The sequence below is a fragment of the Pseudogymnoascus destructans genome, assembly GCF_001641265.1.
Source record: "Pseudogymnoascus destructans isolate 20631-21 unplaced genomic scaffold scaffold_3, whole genome shotgun sequence".
NCBI lineage: Eukaryota > Fungi > Ascomycota > Leotiomycetes > Thelebolales > Thelebolaceae > Pseudogymnoascus > Pseudogymnoascus destructans.
The window spans coordinates 1,644,966-1,666,577 of record NW_020167522.1 but is presented as its reverse complement, the minus strand read 5'-3'; the positions used below and the strand labels follow the sequence as shown (position 1 = coordinate 1,666,577).

The window sequence follows — 21,612 nt, the reverse complement described above, 5'->3', positions numbered from 1 at the left end:
TACCACCACTTGATTCTTTGTTGTTGTAAGTTTTGAACGCCCAATTCTCATTACTGACATGGGGCGTGCTTCCAGGCTTTATCATTTTGCACTGAGTATTCTGTTCCAGCTCATCCACCTCAAACAGGTTCGATCCATGAAGCTTCCGGGACTCTCGGCTCTTCTTTCAGCACTGGTGTCAATACTTCCGCCATATTCCAGACACATCTCCATTCGGACCGCGCATACCAGAAGAGTCCAAGACGCATCTTCAGCCAGTCCTTTCGACAACCTCTGGGCCCTGATGCATATGTCGAGATTCAGCTCTCAGCATCACCAAACACCGTCACCGCCCCATCCGTCCCAGCACAACACCACTGATTCCTCCCCCTCCAATTCCTCCACGCCACACAACTAACCACATTCCTCCTCTCCCTCTCCTTCCCAAACGCATCTAGCCTCTTCCTTCCGCTTTCCACCCCTCTCGGCACCTTCACCCTCGCCACCTCCCCCCCGGTCATCGTATCCCACGCCACCACCTCCCCATCCGCCTCACTCCCACTAACCACCCACCTCTCCCCTCTCCCCCCAAAACAACTCCTCACCCTAAACTCCCCCCCACCGCGCCATCATAACTCATCAAACTCCCCCCATTCCCTCGATCCATCAACCTCACCCCCCCAAGCGACCCGACAAGGACACCCTCCCCATCCCCCGTCGCGCAGAGGCTAGTCACAGGCTCCCCAATAACATCCGTCACGCACCTCCCCATGCGGATATCATAGCAGCGGACCCGCCCATCCACGCTGCCCGCCAGAACCTCCGCCGGCCGTGCCGGGCAGACGAGGACAACTTGAACGGCGTCGCGCGCTTCAGAGAGGACTTGGATGGGTTTCATTGATGAGGCTTTCGCGTCCCATAACCGCACGCTGGCGTCAAAGGAACCGGAGACGAGTACACTCTCATCCACACCCGCGAACGCTACGGTGTTGATACGCGCTGTATGGCCGTGCTGGCCACCGAACCTCCGAGTTGTTTTTGCGGTCGCTACGTCCCAAAGGAAGACGGAGCGGTCGCCGCCGCAGGATGCAAATCTCGCATTATCACTACTCCACACAACCGCATTAGCCTCCCTTTTTCTGTCTCCCACTCCAACTTCAACTTCCAACCTCCAATACCGCCAGGGGAAAAAGGGGGGGTCCGCGTACCTAGCAACACACAAATCCAACACCTCATACCCATGCGCCTCAAACGTCTGCACCAATTTCCCCGGCTGCACCGCGCCCCTCGGCCCGCTGCTTGCAGGAAATGGGTTATACAGCCGTATCGCCCTATCCCCCGAGCCAGTGAGGATATATGCCGCGGGGGCGGCAGAGTAGGCGAGCGCGTGGATGGGGTAGGGCGTCCCTGGGAGCGAGGCGATGGGGGTGGATGGGAAGGGCGTCGTCGTCGTCATTTTCGGAGGTGCGGTTTGCTGGTTACAAGTAAGTATAGCCCCGCCCGCAAGGAAAACGACACAGCAGCAGCGTCAAAATCCCAATCTCTTTCCCTTCCCTCACCCAGCTCTCAATTGAATACATAAAACCCAGAGCCTCGCGCTTAGACTCACCCCTGCACCCAACCCCCCCACCCACTGCGCGCCTCTCTCTCACCGCCCCGGCAAATCATATATCCGCCCACCGCCCTCACAACCGAATCGAGCAACACCGCCGACAGCCCAGCCAACCGGCTTGTTGGCGCACAGCAGCGCGGGCATCGAGCTTCATAGGTTGGGGGCGATCGATCGGGGGCTGCGTTAGTGGGATGATAGGATAGGGGGATAGCGTGGGCTTTATTCTGACTACATGTCTTGTGTGCTGTTTTAGTTGGTTTGTGGGGTTTTGTGATATGGGTGGGGAAGGGGGGATGGTGGTGATGGTTTCGGGATATTTTTTGGAGGAGGTGGGACGAACTGATAAGACGTTTGGATTTTGGGGACTTTGGCTATTTGACGGATTTGACGGATTTGATGAGATGTTGATGAAGGTAGATTACTATACTAAGATTAGGTATCCGTGTCGTTTGATCTAGACCTCCTCTGCTCATATATCTCTATCACTCTCTCAAACACCCCCCCTTCTCATGTATTGCCCCTCCCCTCTGCCTTCATTTCGCAAAACCCTCATTGCGTCTCCCCCTCGCCCCTCTGACTAATTCCCCGTCTATCCTCGTAGACGACGATGATGATAATTCCAATCCCAGAAACCTTTGTTACATGATGCATATATATAGATAGCCGCCTGCAAATGAAAGCCAACTCCAGTTAAAACCCAAAAAACCCAGCCCGCCCATCCATCCATCCATCCGGGGATCTTCCAATCCCAATCTCCCAGTCTCTCACTCTCCATCTCATCCACCTCGCCCTCACTGCTTCATCGCATCCTCCCACGCCTCAAACGTAGCCGCATACACATTATCCCTAGCCCCCCTCCCCGACAGCGCATTGATCGAGTTTCTCATCTCAAAGATCCCCTTCTCCGGATCCACAACCGCCTCGCCCACCCCCCTCACAGAAGCATCCGACGCTGAGTTCGCCGCATTCCAGCCATTAGTGAGCAACGGCAGCGACAAAAACGCTTCGAGCCGCGCCTTAACCTGGTCCTGTTGCAGGCGCGCACTGTGCCAGAAGTTGGCTAGCTCATCGACGATCTTGCTCGGCCCATTGATGCGGGCGTGGAATGTCGTAATGTCAGCTAATCTCCCTTTCGCAGACAGAATATCGATTGCGTTGACGATGATGAAACCGAAATACGGGCTAGAGAATTTCGTCGATGCGGCTGGAGTGGTCGGAAGACGCACGCTACGGCTCGCCATGTTCTGCGCTAGGTCGAGTATGGCGTTTGCGTGCTCGAAGGTGGTTCGTAGGCTGGCTTTGAGGGTAGGCGTTGTTCCGCAATCGAACCGACCATAGCGGTGGAGATTCGTATATGATACGAGGTAGAGACAGTGCAAGCTAACAAAGCTTCCAACCGTGCCCTCTTTTACCGCGGCATCCAAGTTCTCCATGGTGTTCTCGGCTGATGGCAACAGTGAGCCACGCCATCCCTCAAGCCGCGCGATGGTCGTGGAGTAGAACGATGAGAATGGCTCTGTCGCTGCAACATTGGGCGACTTGGAAGCGCGATAGTTGTAATCGCGTATATCTCCCCATATAGCTAAGATGTTGATCATGTAGGCCGTAATACCAACATCCTTGAGGTTGCTCTGGACCACAGACGGATCGAAAAACGGCGCGCTGGCGCCAGTCAGATTTTCGCAATTCTTCTTCGTAGTTGGATAGCGCAAAAAGATGTCCTTCGGGTTGATGGTGTTCAGATGGCCGTTGCAGAATGTACTGAAATGATCCAAGATATAACACGACCAGAACGTCCGGCGGCGGCACTCTGCGTAGGCAACGCGGTCGAGGTTGAAGATAGTCGTATTCCAGCCCTTCTCAGACTCGCCCAACTCCACGTTCAAGCCCAACCAAGTTGCCGCACGAACGGCTGAGCCGCAGAAATCCAACGACTCGCGATATTTGTTGATAGCCACGTAGTACAACGAAAGGAGCAGCCTGCTCTGCACGAGATGCAGACTAAACTCGCTCCCCTCAGCAGCACATCTGCAGACAGCCGCAAACTCCTCTCCTCGCTGTTTGGCGCCATCTGAAGTTGAAAACACCGTCGCGAGCGCAAGTAGGCCGTAGAACAACATGATATCCTGCGGGCTCTTCCGTATGCTGCGATCGGCGACCCATGCTCGGAAGTGTGGCTCGGGCAAAAAGGGGTATGTGGTGCATGAAGTGTTGAGGAAGAAATTGTCCAGAAGATCGAAGGACAGTGCCTCATTAGTCTCGAACGGATTTTCAGTCGCCTGCCTCGTGCACCAATCCAAAGACCGGTAGTTCAGGCTCGGTGAGGGTTGCTGATGTACTTGGTTGGAATGCCCATCTGGTCTATCGGCCTTCACGGGCATATACGCATCATACGCGCTTCTGTGCCGTTTCGGTGCGTTCTCATCGATTTCCGACCCCGGGCTTCGCTGTCCTTGCTGGTACGGCGCATAATGAAGGTCACGCTTCTCAGCTTTATTTCCATCAAGCTCTGATAATTGGGACACCGAGCGAGTCAGGGCATCTTCTGGATCCGCCGGAGGAGTTTCGGGTGAGCCTTGACCGCCTCTTGGGCTATCATAATGTCAGTTTTCATTCTAGAAGAGAAAAAGAGGCTAACTCACGCATTCTTGAACTTGCAGACCCGTCCAAATTTGTCGCATTGGACACATCTCGGATAGTCAGGGTCGCATTTTATCTTCTTCTCACGGCAGGTAATGCATGCAATAGCAAGCCTCTTCCGTGGCTTGCCCGCCTTCGTTACACCCCAATGTGCGTTGACCGGCTCGCCATCAATGACAGTCTTGCAGTGCGTCCCATCGTCGTAGAAGTAGCAGATTCCCTCGCCAGGGACCTCAGCTTGACGGACAAATCGAGGAAGGAAATGAGTGCCAGTCCAAATTTTAGGTCCAAGCGTGTCTTTGGGAGATGTTGGGCCAGATGATAACGCGTTGGGGGGAGTCTGGTGGTATGGCTTCCTCATGGTATGTGATTGAGGGGATCTCGCGTATGAATGTCTCATATCCGGCTCGTGCAGCTGGATATGTGGAGAAGCTTTCAGGTCCCTGGGGTGGCCGTACGGAGAGGTTGCATCTTTGGGCATTGGAGGGAAATAGCCACGATACGACACCTCTGATCCTGGTGAAAACCGTACTGACGACGCTGATGGTCTACCATACTGTGCCTCCCTATATTCCCATACTGCATCGTATCCTGGAGACTCTGGCTTCCTGTGGTCAAGGACAGATCGCGGAGGAGGTGGTAGACGGTCCGACGAGACTGAATGGAGAGATTGGTTGAAAGGATATTGGCCTGAAGGCTCAGACCGAGGGCGACAATATGACGGGTCCCATAATTGGTCCAGATGGTTTGCGCTTGCCTTCCTCACAGTAGATTCGGGAGATCTTGGCTTGAATGTTGGGCTCGGGTTAGAGTACGGGGATCGGGCGGGTAACGGGGCCTGCGTCGAACTGAATAAGCTGCTCAGTGGCGGTAGTCGCTCTCCATTAGTAGTCCTCGGACTTATTCCCGGGCGTGCAGACTCATCGCCCAAAGATCTGTCTGGCGGCGGGATGGTGTATGGCCCGCGCTTGTGTTGTTCTGACAATGAGAGTGGCTCGGGGCGTGGTGCATTCCAACTACTGCGATCTCCGCGATGTTCAGGTAACGAGGTGGGATACATACGACCACTGTTCAACTCTCCAAGCTTAAGAGAGTTGATCTTGATCTGGTCATGGGCGAAAGACCGCTCAAATATGGAAGTGATAGCGGGCGGTTGCGCGTACATCTGCGACATTTGGTGGTGAGTTTACTGAGAATGGGTTGGGTTGGAGTTCGCGGGGCTGCTCATAAGGTCATCCAGCTTATCCAGGCCCATACACAAGCGCCGCACGGATGCTATGATCCTTCTGGAGCTGGAGTGTCAATAATCAAGCGGTGGAGATCCAACATGCGAGGCGTAGATCAAGGATTGGGGAGGCTCTTGTAGGGAAGCGACGCCGTTTTGTTGTAATGGAGTGGCGGGATGGCGAGTGTGTCCTTCATAAATGATAGAGAAGGCCCAGTGGCTATCAAGGATAACGGACTAGGTGAGTCTTGGGGGCGTCTGCTCTCTCAAGAGAGGGCCGATGTGGGTATTCCCTTCTGCTCGATTTCTGGTGGGGGTCTTATGGTCACCGGTACTTGGGAGGAGGGGCCTTTGTCTCCCTGGTAGACTCGTTGTAGCAGAAAGTACAGTACCAAGAGTCAGGTCGCGACTGTGAAGAAACGATACATGCACCCATAGGACCTTAGGTGGGAGCAGTTCCCCTCGTCCAGCCGGGTTGGTAGTTTCCGGTGGACTGATCAGAAACGGTTTATATTAAGCGTCTTGGTCTTGGGAGGATCCTCAGAGGGTCCTTTGGAGGGTCCCTTGCGGGGCCTTTTCGCCAATACAGACACGAGGTTATGGGTCGGGGGAGCCCTGTCCTTGCTACTTACTCGAGGTGCATAGAAAACTGCAGGTGGAATGCAGGTAAGAAGGAAGGAATGGGAAGGGGAGAGGTGAAAGGTGGCTTGGGGGAGGTTGCGGTAGTGTCCGAGCCTTCTTGTCGACGGGGAATAAATGAAGATGGAAGGAGATTAGGTTGATTCGAGAAGAATTCCCCACAAGGGCGATGTAGGGTTCCGGGGAGAAGAGATGCCCGTGTCCTTTGAGAGCGTTGCTGATAAGGTCGTTTGGTGGTGGCCGTTTCTCTTTGCCCAGGAAGAAGGAAGGATGCTTGTTGGTCCTTTCCAGAGTTGCTTGGGAGTGAGCGGCGAGGGGCAGGAGAGTACAGGTATGTACGAGGACGAAGTAGGATGGTCGGATAATAGACAGAGCAGGGCGTGGCGTGCACGATCCTGCCGGCTCGTCTCGAACTCAGGGATTATAGCTGTGGGGTCGATGCGGGAAAAAACAGCTAGGCAAGGCACTGGAGTGCAACTTATATTGAAGAGGAAGGCGATTGAGTGTTTTGGAGTAGTAGAGTAGTAGAGTAGTAGAGTAGTAGAGTAGTAGAGTAGTAGAGTAGTAGAGTAGTAGAGTAGTAGAGTAGTAGAGTAGTAGATAGTAAAGTAGTAGATAGTAAAGTAGTAGATAGTAGAGTAGTAGAGTAGTAGATAGTAAAGTAGTAGATAGTAGAGTAGTAGTAGTAGATAGTAAAGTAGATAGTAAAGTAGTAGATAGTAGAGTAGTAGAGTAGTAGATAGTAAAGTAGTAGATAGTAGAGTAGTAGATAGTAAAGTAGTAGAAGTAAAGTAGTAGATAGTAAAGTAGTAGATAGTAAAGGGGATGGATCTCGCGTCTATGGGTTGAGTAGGGCCGTAGTAAAGGTAGTAGGGCCATAGTAAAGCACTATAGTAGTCTGCCTGCTATCAACGGAAAAGCAGCAGTAGCAGCAGTAGCGCGCAAGGGAAAAAAACAAGTGCGAACAGGCCCGGACAAGGGCGAGGTAGGTCCGTATATCCACGCGAGCGCAAGGAACAGACTATTCCCCACTATCCCCGTCATCCTGTCTGTACTAGTTACCGGTTTACCAGTACTCGTCTTCTCGGTTGTAATCAGAGAGCGGGATATGAAAAAATGGCCTGTTCAAACTCTGCACCGTCCCGTCCCGTCCTTGCCTTGTGCTGTCTATAATTTGTTATAATAAGGGCAACCACAGACAGTGGACTACCGTCGCGGCAAGAGAGATGGATCCTCAGTTACATTCAACACCCCTTCATACTGCAACCCTCCGCCCCCCTCGGCCTCTCCTCCCCACCCCTCAGCAACCCGGTCCAATACTTTAGACGCGGGCCGAGCACATGTCCATCTGGAGATTCAGTGTACCATCCCGGCCGCACACCCTCTGGATAAAGCCAGTAGACGCGAAGGTGTGTGTGTGGAGGAGGGTGCTGATCAGGTACGGCAATCACGTTGGGGGGTGGCGGTTGTGTGAGTTGCAGTGTTTAGACGTGATGGGATTGTCACTGGGCGAAAGCGAGGTGAGACATATGGCTTTTGCTTCCTCCCCCTCCCACTGCCCCTCTGGTATTTCATTTCCCTATTTCTCGCGTGCGTCGTCGTTGGGGGAATAATTTTTTTGTTCTTTTTCCCTCCCCCCCCGCTTCTTTTGCTCCCATGCAACTTACCCTTCTCTTGGCAAGGGGGAAGGGGGAGGGGTGGGGGGTTGGTTAGCTGTGTGGCAAGTGGCGGTTTTCGGGCAACGGCATGTGACAAGGGCAAACAAACATGGGTGATTTACGCCCAAAACGCCAGATGCCAGATAAGCCAAGCACAGGATGAAGCACAGGATGAAGCACAGGATGAAGCACAGGATGGGGAGTACATGCCAAGGTAACTGGACTCAAAGGATTGGAGTGGATGCATGGACCGAAGAATGTACCAGTATGGAGGTCGGCTCGGCACCGGCGACCGGCGACCGGGGCATTCCGCCCTCTCTTTCTCCGATTCCCCTTCTCTTTGTCCGACTTCTCCTTCCACTTCCGCCGTACGTAAACCCGACCTTATCCCCCTTCCCTACGTACAGTACGAGTACGACCATCCCCCCGGAACTCGCCCCGAGACTCACCCCGAAACTCGCCCCGGAACTTCTCTACCTGTGGCCCGTGTGTGCCCCCTCAGTCCCGCCCAGTCCCGCTCAATCCCGCTCAGTCCCGCTTAGTCCCGCTTAGTCCCGCTCAGTCCTTGCCAAGCGAGCAAAACCAACAAAGAAACCCATCCAGGCCTCAGACCTCAGGCCATAAACCACGACGGGACCAACACGCACCAACACGTACCAACACACACCAACACGCACCAACACGCACCAACCAAACCCGCCAAACCCGCCAAACCCTCGCATTTCCCCATTCCGAACACGAACAAATGTTTTCTTTTACCGACTGGATCACCTCATCTGTTCATCCAACGCAACGCAATGCCCCTTCGGCGATTATTGTGTCCCGTTTCGTTCTAGCCAGAAGGAAATTATACTTCCAACAAACACAATCTGCCCAGTACATCATGCACATGCCACACAAAAGTCCATACCATCTTACAGACCCCGACGTGTGCGCCGACGTGTATGCCAACGTGCGGCATCTCTACTTTGTTTTGTGAGATGCGATCTTAGTGGGCGGTTGACAACACGACGCTAAAAGTAGTCAGTGTCTGACATTCCCACGTGGCTGCGATCTGCCGAACGGTTCTATATGTCTGTACGGCGTAACGGCGCCTTACTTTACGCGTACTATGTATGGCCTTCCATCCGTCTTCCATCCGTCTTCCATCCGTCTTCCATCCGTTCTCGGACCTCATCCAGGTCAGGTGAGATGAAGCCGTAGAAAACAAGTATAGCAAGCACTCCCTCCCATCGCAACACAGCCCATGCCCGCAAGGTACCTCCAACAACAATGCCAGATGCCAATTAATATATCCAGCATGCGCCTCGCCTCGATATTATTACCATAAGCAACCAAACCTGCCCAGGGGGGTACTTCGGTTTATTATTTGACAGCATCAGCTGCACTCTACTATCCAGTACATCCAGATTGCTGCACCATCTCCCGCACGACGCCGGCAGATCCCCGCTCGGTACCCCTGCCACCCTCGGTATCCCATCTCGCGGCCGTCCCCCTCGTGCTGTGTGCCGGCGTTGCTCGAGTCGTGTGCGTGCGTGCGGACCCGACCACCGACCACCGACCACCGCGTCCGTTCGTTCGCGAGTCAAATCCTTCGACACTTCTCACACTCCATCGATCCGGAGCGAAGGACCCATAACCAAACAGCTTTGCTGCATCGGGATGGTGTTGGTTGCTGCGTGTGGTGGTGGAGCTAAGTTGAGGAAATCGCGAGGGGGGGACATGAGGATTCCAAATCAGCTATTGGTCGTACAAGCCTCGCCGAGTGTATCCCCCACCGCCGCGATCCCCTTCGGTACTGCACATGCAACCACACACTCTAGTATATTTCCGTCTCCCCCCTCTCGCCTCAGTCCTTGCCCACTGGCGACCTCAAGTCCCCTCAAGTCCCCTCAAGTCCCCTCAGTGCCGACCGCCCCCCTCGATCAGCCTCGACCAGAAATCCCTATTTAGACCCGCCGGACCACCTGTGCCGCGGTATTCACTGTACCGTACTGTACCGAGTGTACTTAATCATCGCTTACAGCTTGCAGTCAGAGAGGGCCAGTGCAATAAGCCCGCTTAGCATAGCTGTTTACAGCTTACCATCCCATGTCTAGCCCTTGGGCAAAAGAATGGTGCCTCCTAAGCTACTAAGGGGTCTTCTAAATTCCTCCATCGCTCCCTTGCAGTCAGTGACAGACAATTGCGAGATCCCTTCCTCTCTCTCGACCAGCGGATGGGGGATGTCATGCAGCAAGTTCCATACATAGACACCACGTTGACCTACCTCACAGGTACTGTAGTAGGTCGGGCTGAATGCAAGGGTTAGGTCAGAATGACCAATCACCCCACTTTTACACTAAGCGAGCCTTAGCAATTCACCTTCGCCACAATCCTTTAAATAAGCTGGTCAAGATGAGCTCTTATTCTGTTTAAGCTCGCTTTTTATTCATTACGCACAAGTACGGAGTAATGCATGTCGAATAGCTAGCATGAGCTCGGCGACCTGAATCCGGCGCTTGACAGCATTCTGCGGTGTGATACCTGTGACGCGAGGACATATAAGATCTGTGATACCTGTGACATGAGGACATATAAGATTGACTAGCTGCGTCCTCTGCGGGATCTGATGCTCAACCACTGACTCAATGTACTCTTCCTCTTACTGTCCATTGTTATACCTCTCAATGTACTCTTCCTCTTACTGTCCATTGTTATACCTCTCAATGTACTCTTCCTCTTACTGTCCATTGTTATACCTCTCAATGTCTTCTATTGAGCGGCGACAAAAACAATTATCTCGGTATCTTGAGAGAGAATGTTCCGACGCCTAGTCCTAGCACTACCGATTGCAGCAGTAAGTCGCCGAACTTCTGCCTCAATGGTCGTCCCCTGAATTCTGTACGCCCCAGCTTTCAACTGGTCTCGCTCCTGCTCAAGTGCAGTGATGATGGGGACGTGAACCGGTGCGCGTGGATCGCACATGAGACTCATATGCGTCAGCATGCGAAGGACGACATCTACAGAGGGATGCCCGAGTCCAGCAGACTGAACATCAAACCGCACTTTCTCATTGGCGTAGTGTCCGTAGTGTTCGTTATGCAGAGCAGAGTTTGCATTGTGTCGCATCACCTGGTCCCTAACAGCATCGGTAGCAGCATCTAGATAGCAAAAAGTCCAAATTAGCAAGGGTGATCTCCTTCTTAAGCTACCATAAACAACTTACGATCAACGACATTGGCTGTCCTACGTCGAAAACAGTAGCTAGTTAAAATCTCCTTGATGCCTGCTATCTTCCCAAGGCGGTTGAGGGGATCATGAAGCTGATTGTATGGAAGGGCTGCCTCCGAATCATCGCAGCGGAATATTGGTGTCTTGAGCATTTCCTCCTTCCAGTGTAGCTCAGTGCAATTGACTAGACCACGTATCTTGTGCTCAAAGACTCATTTGGGAGTAGTTAGGCTCGGCGCCTCGAATGCATCATCTGCGAGTGCAAGGGATACAAAGTGAGTGATGGCACATAAAATCGGGTCGTCGACTTCAGTAAAGAAAAATATCGTTCTAGGCGGACATCCTCATAGCAGAGCGCATTGAAGAGTCTAGTGTCCCCTTTCACCCCACCCATATCAACGTCACTTTCGAGATCGTCGTCGTCGGAGCTGGGATTATCTCTTCGTTTCCTTTTTGAATCAACTAGCTCCGCAGGCTGGCACCCTGTGCCAAAGAGAAGGAGTAATATCAATGCAATCTGAACCCGTTGCCGCTCTGTACGGTATACAGATTTGTCATGGGCCTAGTGGCAGTTGAGTAAAAGCAGGAGATCGTCCACCCCTAAGACGGGCTTCAACTTCAGTGTTCTGTCTAGCCCGAGCGTGTCTATGAACTACTGATATTAGCAATTTTAGATTAAAAAGCGATGAACAGAAAGCCTTAGTTCTCTCATTTTCCAAGACTTTCCATGACTAACCAGGCTTGGTAACTGTATTAGAAATCAAGTGCGACCCACAACTAGCTTGCTAATCATGTAGTGAACGTAAGAGAATCCCATAGAACCATCTCTTAGGTTCGTAGCCTATAGGAAGTAAAAGGAGGTCCAAGGTCAGAGTACCCCTATAGACAAATTATGTCATAGACAAATTATGTCATAACTTAACCAATCTTGTGGGTAACTAAAGAGCGATGACGTGTAATGAATCATAGAGGTTCGTAGGAGCTTTTAGAGCTATCGTTCATGCTCCTAGGCCTCTAGTTCATAGAGATATGTCATGTGGTAGTATGAGTGATGTCATGTAATGAATCATAGAGGGTTGTAGAGATATGCTATGTGGTAATATCGGCCCAGTAACTAAGGAGCGATGACGTGTAATGAATCATAGATGGTTGTAGCAATCGTTGAGTAGTATTGCTCTTTGTCATACTGACATTCGTTGCACTCAGTTTGCTATCAAACTCAAGAGCAAACTTAGAAATCTCCTCCTCAAACCTACAAGTCACCATACATATCTTGGCTTATCACACCAACAACAGAAGCAATACTACTCAACGATTGCTGCAAACTATTCTACTACATCTGTTTATGCTACATACATCACGGCATATCATTTGGACACTCATTGAACAAGTTATTAAGAAAATCTCCTCCTTAAGGGGGTGGGCCAATACTACCACATGGCATATCTCTACCAACTAGAGGCCTAGGAACATGAACGATAGCTCTAGAAGCTTGTACAGCCTCTATGATTCATTACACGTCATCGCTCCTTAGTTACCCACAAGATTGGTTAAGTTATGACATAATTTATCTATAGGTACTCTGACCTTGGACCTCCTTTTCACTTCCTATAGGCTAGGAACCCAAGAGATGGTTCTATGGGATTTTCTTACGTTCACTACATGATTAGCAAGCTAGTTGTGGGTTGCACTTAATTTCTAATACATTTACCAAGCCTGGTTAGTCATGGAAAGTCATGGAAAATGAGAGAACTACACTCCTTTGGCATAAATAGGATTGCCCTTTCCTTAAGAAAGGGCAAGCAGACAATACAGTAAATCGACTATCACATACTTCCACGTCTTTTCCAAGCTTCCAAGCATTCATCTTGTTACTCCTTGTTTCTGAAAAGTCAGTGAGGTGTTAACCTCTGACTTACCCCTGAGTTCCCAGACTCAACATTTGTTGCAACTTGCCTGAACCACTTCACTACATCACACACCTGATTGCTGCGTTGTGGAATAGTCTAAGCTACGACCCTTTGGCTCTGTTTTCTAAGACAGTGTGTTGTCTTAGTAAATTCATCCCTTCCTTGAGTGGCTAGATTCTCACATCTGGTGCACCCACCATTACACCGATCACCCATGATGCGCTAACTGCCACGGCCCCTTCCCTGCAGACCACCACAACTGCCCAGCAGCCCCCAAATGGAAGCATGGGAAGATCATTAAGCCCACCAAATGGGAGCTCGACCCATATGCCATCAAGGGGACAGATCCTTCCGGGACAGCCACACAACACCTGCCACAGCCCCAGAACTGCAACCTCAGTCCCAGGCCCTAGGCCTAGCAACCAGTGAGGTTGCGGTTCTGGGGCTGTGGCAAACACTGCCAAAATGAAAATGGGGCTCAGTTATCACAGCATATGAGACTGAAGCAGCCCCAAGCAGTGACAACAACATCACAGCCTCCCGCCGAAGCCTCAACCTGAACTCTCAGTGCAAAGCTTCAACCAGGCTGACAACCCGTTGAGTAGCCCTGTAGGGGACATGGACATCGACACAACCACCTCCACATGTTATAACACCATATACAAACACACCATGGCCACCGCCGCCACAAACAGCCTAGAAACCGCGACTTACTAGTCTGGTGGGCAAACACCGGCAAGAGCACCCCCTGCCACATCACAGCCCTCCATATCGCCTTCTTAGAAAAAATGGATGTGGTCTGCATACAGGGACCCTTCTCCTTCCCTGGCTCCAAAACACAGAACCATCCAGGCTACGACTGCTATGCACCAGTCGACAGCTGGGACAACACAGAAGCAGCACAGCATGAGAAAGAGCGGCCCCGCGTCATGACTTATGTACGAAAGGGGGCTGGCCTCACCCAACAACGCTGCCCTATGAGCAGCCGGGACATGCTCTGGTTAGACGTCAATGGCTATGCCATCCTCAACATCTACCGACAACCCCTCAACCCCCAGGTGCTCGACTACATCATGCACCTCACACTCCCACCAAACTGCCTAGTCAGAGGGGACTTTAATGCTGGCACGACATGTTTGAGCCAGGAATACAATCAGTCCACCAAGGCGCAGAGCTAGCACGCTGGGCAGGAGATAGCGGCATGGACTTTATTGGGATCCCAGGGTCCCTATGCAACGCGCTGGACACGTCCTTGACCTTACCTTCTCCAACATCCCTTTCGCCCAATCTACAGTCCGACTGGACATGCACAGCGGCTCTGACCATGAGACACAAGTCACAACCATTCCCGGCCGTGGTACAGTCCCACTATAGCAATACCACTACAGAATCCCTGACCCTTGACCTCCCCAAATTTGTGTAATGGTGGGTGCACCAGATGTGAGAATCTAGCCACCCAAGGAAGGGATGATTTTACTAAGACAACACACTGTCTTAGGAAACAGAGCCAAAGGGTCGTAGCTTAGACTATTCCACAACGCAGCAATCAGGTGTGTGATGTAGTGAAGTGGTTCAGACAAGTTGCAACAAATGTTGAGTCTGGGAACTCAGGGGTAAGTCAGAGGTTAACACCTCACTGACTTTTCAGAAACAAGGAGTAACAAGATAAATGCTTGGAAGCTTGTAAAAGACGTGGAAGTATGTGATAGTCAATTTACTGTATTGTCTGCTTGCCCTTTCTTAAGGAAAGGGCAATCCTATTTATGCCAAAGGAGTGTAGTTCTCTCATTTTCCATGACTTTCCATGACTAACCAGGCTTGGTAAATGTATTAGAAATCAAGTGCGACCCACAACTAGCTTGCTAATCATGTAGTGAACGTAAGAGAATCCCATAGAACCATCTCTTGGGTTCCTAGCCTATAGGAAGTGAAAAGGAGGTCCAAGGTCAGAGTACCTATAGATAAATTATGTCATAACTTAACCAATCTTGTGGGTAACTAAGGAGCGATGACGTGTAATGAATCATAGAGGGTTGTAGAAGCTTCTAGAGCTATCGTTCATGTTCCTAGGCCTCTAGTTGGTAGAGATATGCCATGTGGTAGTATTGGCCCACCCCCTTAAGGAGGAGATTTTCTTAATAACTTGTTCAATGAGTGTCCAAATGATATGCCGTGATATATGTAGCATAAACAGATGTAGTAGAAGAGTTTGCAGCAATCGTTGAGTAGTATTGCTTCTGTTGTTGGTGTGATAAGCCAAGATATGTATGTTGACTTGTAGGTTTGAGGAGGAGATTTCTAAGTTTGCTCTTGAGTTTGATAGCAAACTGAGTGCAACGAATGTCAGTATGACAATTCGCTGGGCTCATCCATAACGGTATCGCCACCGTCCAATACCACCGATACCTCATGCATCGACAGGTATGCCACCATCCTAGGGGATGTGTTTAGCACCTCTATTAAGACTACAGGCAAGCCGGACCACGGCAAAGGCAACCCAGCATCGTGGTGGTGCAATGCCAGGAGGCATACCAGCGACACCTCTTCGACAGGGACACACAGAGTCCACTCTGCCACGTCGGTCCGCACGTGTAACAATCATTGCTGAGCAAATTATGCCCCTCATAAAGTCCGTTTCATCAAAGTTGTAGAAATCGCAGTCTTGGATGCCATATTTTGCCTTCACATTCTCCACTAGTCGAAACCACGTGCCAATTAGCTCAGGATCTTCGCACAATGCCCTTTAGAAATCATAAAGCGATTAAAACCTGTCTTAAGTTCTGGTTGTCGTTTGACAAATTGATGAGCCTACAGCTGTCTGACATGTCTTCCTCCCTATGATGTTAGAATGAGATTTGCCATATCTTCCACACTAGCTATCCGAGGCGCAAACCCCCTCACATCTAAATCAAGTATATATCGAACAATGACTTCCTCTTCTGTTTTAGTCAAATTGTGATTTGCTAGCCGGCACTCATGGATAGTAGAATGACCATTCATTCTGTCACTAAGCATAGAACGTGGCACATTGTAAAGTTTTGCAGCAGTGCGAAGAGTAATTTTTTTTGGATGATTGAATAGCTTCCATAGCTAAAATGATTCGTGCTTCTTGAGTTTGTACTGACATCATCAAATGTGAAGATAACGCGTGTTGGAGTTGAAAGGTAGAAGGGTCATGATATGTCTGGGGTCATGATATGTCTGGGGTCATGATATGTCTGGGGTCATGATAAACCACGTTATACTAGATAATTACTTAGGCCACGTGATTCTAACTGTCATACTGACATTCGTTGCACTCAGTTTGCTATCAAACTCAAGAGCAAACTTAGAAATCTCCTCCTCAAACCTACAAGTCACAATACATATTTTGGCTTGTCACACCAACAACAAGAGCAATACTACTCAATGATTGCTACAACCCTCTATGGTTCATTACACGTCATTGTTCCTTAGTTACTGGGCCGATATGACCACATAGCATATCTCTACAACCCTCTATAATTCATTACATGACATCACTCCTTAGTTACTGGGCTAATACTACACATGACATATCTCTATCAACTAGAGGCCTAGGAACATAAACGATAGCTCCAAAAGCTTCTACAACCCTCTATGATTCATTACACGTCATCGCTCCTTAGTTACCCACAAGATTGGTTAAGTTATGACATAATTTGTCTATAGGGGTACTCTGACCTTGGATCTCCTTTCACTTCCTATAGGCTAGGAACCTAGGAGATGGTTCTATGGGATTCTCTTATGTCGGCTACAGTTACCAAGCCTAGTTAGTCATGGAAAGTCTTGGAAAATGAGAGAACTACACTCCTTTAGCATAAATAGGATTGCCCTTTCCTTAAGAAAGGGCAAGCAGACAATACAGTAAATCGACTATCACATACTTCCACGTCTATTCCAAGCTTCCAAGCATTGATCTTGTTACTCCTTGTTTCTGAAAAGTCAGTGAGGTGCTAACCTCTGACTTATCCCTGAGTTCTCAGACTCAACATTTGTTACAACTTGTCTAAATCACTCGACTATACCATACACCTGATTGCTGCGTTGTGGAATAGTCTAAGCTACGACCCTTTGGCTCTTTTTCCGAAGACAGTGTGTTGTCTTAGTAAACTCATCCCCTTCCTTGGGTGGCTAGATTCTCACATCTGGTGCACCCACCATTACACTAACATCATGTGATAATCATGAATATTCATGATTATGAATAATCATGCTTATGTAATATTTGACTATTTGAATAGTCATGATTATTATGATTATTTGTGCTAACCCTGGCTATTTTAGTCTTGGTGTTGCCTTAATCATTCTTGGTTAGCGTAATGTTTAGTATATAGCTCCTAGAATTGACCTTCAAAATGCCCTTGCCAATTTTTAGTTGGGTTTAGCCAACAATAATCAGGGTTAAATACTTCCATCTTTAATCGTGGAGATAGAATAGCACCAAAGGCATAAAAGCTACTAATACCTTTATAGGATTTACTGTAATATTTGTCAAGGTTTTGAAAAGCTTTGTCGATAGCTTTAAGAAGCTTTGGAATCCATGCATCTTGTAGTTGTTTTAACCGACAGGTGCACTCCTTAAGTGCTTCGAAAATCTCATCATAGCCTAGTAGAACAAACCCTAATCGTGCTCTACTTGCTCTACCTATATTTGAGGTCCAGAAGCTTCAACAGCTTCTTAGAGTAAGACTGCTCGTAGCATCATATGAAGAGTTGAGTCCCATCGAGTTGACACATCTTGAATAAGCTGTAGGACTTTAACTCCATCTCCACACTACCTTTAGGTTGCCATAAAATGCTCTCTTCACTATGAGCTTAAATTTACAAAAACAGCTAGCTTTCGAAGCTAGTTTTGTATTAGTACTTATTACTATAAAGATTACTATAAAGATTACTATAAACATACCTTTGCAAGTGTCCATAGAATACCCTTATCTACACTTAGGCTATCAAGCTCTATTGCTGAATTTTCATCCCAACAACCTATAGTTCCAAGTTTGTTGGATTTAGTCGAATTGACCTAAGGAGAGCCCTTTGTGCAAGCTGGATAATATGTGCAAAACATGGTATATGGTGAATAACTCCATCGTGATATCTTGTTGGCTCTAATGAGAGCTCCTCCATCATATCTTTAATTGACCCTATTATTAAAGTATTGTTGCTTGCATTATTAGTAGTAATGCAATGAACTCTACCATCTAAATGATATTGGGAAATAACATGCCGAACAATAATTGCAAGTTCCTTTCTAGTAACGTAACGTATGGGGTAGTCGGACATATGGGGTAGTCGGACAAAAAGTTTATTCTACTCTAGTTGACCGAGTCCTACGTGCCACACACTCCTCCAATTCCAATTCTGGGTCGCTTGAATCGTTCTCTACCTCTTCCTCTTCAACTTCCTCGTCTACTTCTTCAATTGGCCGTTTGCGTGGCCTTCCACGTGGTCTTTTCTCGGTTGACTTCAACTCTGCCTCCCGGACAATTTTCAACACTTCCTCGGTACTGAATACAAATTCGCCTTGCAACTTAATTCTCTTGCCCGTAGTTCTTTTCTTTCGTGTCTCAAGTATCTCTTTGTACTCTTTTACCTCCTTCCGAAGGATGCTGAGTTCAGCATTCTGACTTTCAACCAGCCTAGTCATTCTCTTGGCATAGCGTCGAGTTGGTGAAGCAGGAGAGTCACAAGTTGCCATACTTGAATTAAATACTAAATTTGCATGCCTTAGTTCAGTTCCATCTGGAGGAGAACTTCGGAGTATTGAGAGATCCAGAGTAGTGATATTGGTTGAGTTTTGAGGAGTGCGAGGTGGTTCGGTTGGTGGAAGTGGAAGGTTAGCCAGAACTCTTTCTGGGAGAAAGGGTATTAAACCTGCTGCCCTCCACCCACTTCTAATGTTTTGAGGTATAAGACCCTTCTCTCGAATACACCAGAAGATTTCAACCCAGTGGGAGCGCTGGATTCGCTTTATTCCTGCTCGAGTATACCGATCTACTTCCTGAGCATGAAATCGCTTAAGAGGTCCATACACCCCAACATCAAGTGGTTGGAGTAGATGAGAGCAATGAGGCGGTAGAATAAGAAGGTCGATGTCATTCTCAATGCACAGTGCAATCATATCGCCAGTAATGTGACTAGAATGGCCATCCATAATCAACATTCGCGGGTGATTTCCAGACTTTTTGCGTGACTCAGGCTCAAATACCTTCCGCAACCACTCAAATCCATGACTGTTTGAAGTCCAGCCACTATTACTTGTTGAGAAGTGCCAGTTTGTAGGGTGTCCTTTGGAATCCAACTTGAATTGGTATTCTTAGCCTTGAATATAATCATAGGTGGTAAAGCACCACCGTCTGCATCAATGCATTCAAGTACAGTTATCCACTCCTGCTTCCCAGCTGTGACCTTCCAATTGGATTTCAAGGTAGAATCAACAATTATTCGCGTGGATTGAGTCTCTCCAACTGCAAAACCTGTCTCATCCATATTATAGATGTTGCATGGCTTGTACTTTCGCTCTTCAATTCGTGCTTTAAACGCGTCAAACCAAGCTGAAATCTTTATAGGAGTGGCTTCTTTATGTCGTGCAGACTCTAGTTGTCTTGAGTAGACCCCTTTAAAGTTTGGATGTCGTTTTAAGAATCTATAGATCCATTCATGGCCTATGGGGGTAGGATTGGTCCGAAGAGTGGTTTGAGAAGACGTGATTTGGACGCGTCGTACGCGAATTTCTTTAGCCATTTCCTTGATCAACATAGGAGTTGCAGGAAAACCCGTGGCAGTGAGACGTGTAATCCATCGTGCTAGTGTATTTTCTTCTGCATTTGAGAGAGCTTGTTCAATTTTGTGAGCTACAGCACGCGTTTTCTTCCCAGACATCCTATCAGCAAGAGTTGACTTAGGAACTTCGAAGTGGTCTGCAGCAAGTCTAATTGATTTGAATTCCTTCAATTGGAGCGCAATGACAGCCTTTTGGATGTTGTCTTCAATCTGAGCACGACTGTATGGTTGTGGGATGTTCATGGTGGAAGGTATGAAGGTTCTGAGTTGGTAGTCGGGCATTTTTGTCCGACTACCCCGTATGTCCGACTACCCCATACGTTACGTTATGAGCTATATCAAGATATTCAAATCCAATTAAAGCTTCCTGGTATTCCCATTTTGCTGTTATAAAGGTTGCTATAATACCCATAAATGAGATCCTTGTTCCTAGACTAGACTAGTTATCAAGAGATAATGCACACCCGTGCACCTAGGACAAGACCATAGAGGGCAAGTTGTAGAGCATGCTGCCATAACATCAAGGCGCTGCCATAGGGTTGCTGTAGAATGCTTCTTTCGGATCATCTTCTGACTGTAGGCTCATACTCTATTAAATAGTCAGTACTGTTTATAGCAATACTTATAGTAATACTACTTACTGGTGATGATTGTGAAAGTCTAAGCTAGGACTGGCATAGTCTAGTATGCTAAGAAGATTTCCTTGTACATCTAGCAGATTTTAGGTGAGAACTCATTGTACTTGTCCTAGAGGCTTTGATACTTAGGTCAATTAGAATTGCTAGTTGACTTCCGAGCCCCTTAGTCAAAGTGTCTCCATGAGAGTGATGTCCGAGCTGTTGTACCCTAGTTGATTTGACTATGAGTGATTGGGAATTCGTTTAGTCTCTCTTTATACTAAGTCTGGTTCTACCACTAGTGAATGAAGATATTTGCCTTTGAAGGCATCTACTTAAACACATTTAGGCCTCGGATTTTAACCAATTCATCCCATTGGTCATCTAGTTGTTGTGAGGACCTAATTGTAGGTATTTAATCAGTAGGCTAAAGAGTATCAAGAGAGAAGACATCGCTATAGTTGTGTATAGGAGAGCTTAAAGATCGCTCATAAGACATAATAGTCAATATTAAGAAGCCTTAATAGTATATAACAGTACATACAAAAAGGAGAACTAAAAGCCTGATAGAATAGTTCTTAAGTGTTGTAAACTATTCAATACGTACCTCACTTGATATTTGGAAGTCCTCGCCTAATATTTCTACTTTTGATTACAAGATTATAATTATTGGTTAGTTATAGGGTATGTATTAACGTGGTTTATCAGTACGTCAGACATATCAGTACCTCGGACACTTTTCCTTGGCATTCTACTTTGAATATTAATAAATCAACCATAACATATTAAATTAACTATAACTAAGTGGAATCAGATGAACTAGACATATCTATAGCTTCTTGACAAGTTCGCGCATTATGACCAGCTTTTCCACAGATCCCACAGCATTGCCTAGACGGTTGCCCCTCCTTGCAACTACCCCCAACCGCACGTACGTCGCGTCGTACCTGCTCATCCACATCCTTCTGTGCGATAATATCCTGTGCATCCTCTACTATAAGTGCACCTCCTTCACAGACATGACCCTTTTTAGCCCTGCGGCCTTTGCTAAGGGCTTCGTTGGCTGCTCGAAGGGTATGTACCTCAGCGGACAGAAGGGTGTTCTCATGTGCTAGTCGCTCCGTACCCTTTGCCAACACAATAACTGTCCCGAAGAGTGGAGTTGGCAAGCTTCCTTGGTGACGGGCGATTCGATTTTGAATGAGGGTTGTTTGTGAAAGAGCTTCAGTTGGGTTGGAAGGGGTCTGGGAGACCCAAGGGTTGGAGTTGGCAGTAGAGGGTCTAGAGGGAGTTGGAGTCCGTAACCTCACGTCAAGCT

The 21,612-nt window shown here is 48.5% G+C and overlaps 3 protein-coding genes across 3 annotated transcripts; all 3 read right to left on the bottom strand.

The window, feature by feature from the left end:
• Positions 1-580: 580 nt before the first annotated feature.
• Positions 581-1,589, bottom strand: VC83_01743 (uncharacterized protein; the record flags this gene model as incomplete). Its single annotated transcript, XM_024465417.1, has 2 exons — positions 1,188-1,589; positions 581-1,085 (listed from the first exon to the last, which is right to left on the bottom strand). Exons 1-2 carry the CDS (start codon positions 1,433-1,435, stop codon positions 581-583), a joined length of 753 nt encoding a protein of 250 aa, XP_024327180.1. The 5' UTR covers positions 1,436-1,589.
• Positions 1,590-2,051: 462 nt separating this feature from the next.
• On the bottom strand, positions 2,052-6,654 carry VC83_01742 (uncharacterized protein). The gene is made up of 2 exons (XM_024465416.1): positions 4,234-6,654; positions 2,052-4,183 (listed from the first exon to the last, which is right to left on the bottom strand). The coding sequence occupies exons 1-2, from the start codon at positions 5,403-5,405 to the stop codon at positions 2,383-2,385; spliced, it is 2,973 nt and encodes a 990-aa protein (XP_024327181.1). The 5' UTR covers positions 5,406-6,654; the 3' UTR covers positions 2,052-2,382.
• A 3,853-nt stretch (positions 6,655-10,507) lies between these two features.
• On the bottom strand, positions 10,508-11,118 carry VC83_01741 (uncharacterized protein; the record flags this gene model as incomplete). The annotated part of the gene is made up of 2 exons (XM_024465415.1): positions 10,508-10,896; positions 10,962-11,118. 2 exons carry the CDS (start codon positions 11,116-11,118, stop codon positions 10,508-10,510), a joined length of 546 nt encoding a protein of 181 aa, XP_024327178.1.
• Between the last annotated feature and the right edge of the window lie 10,494 nt (positions 11,119-21,612).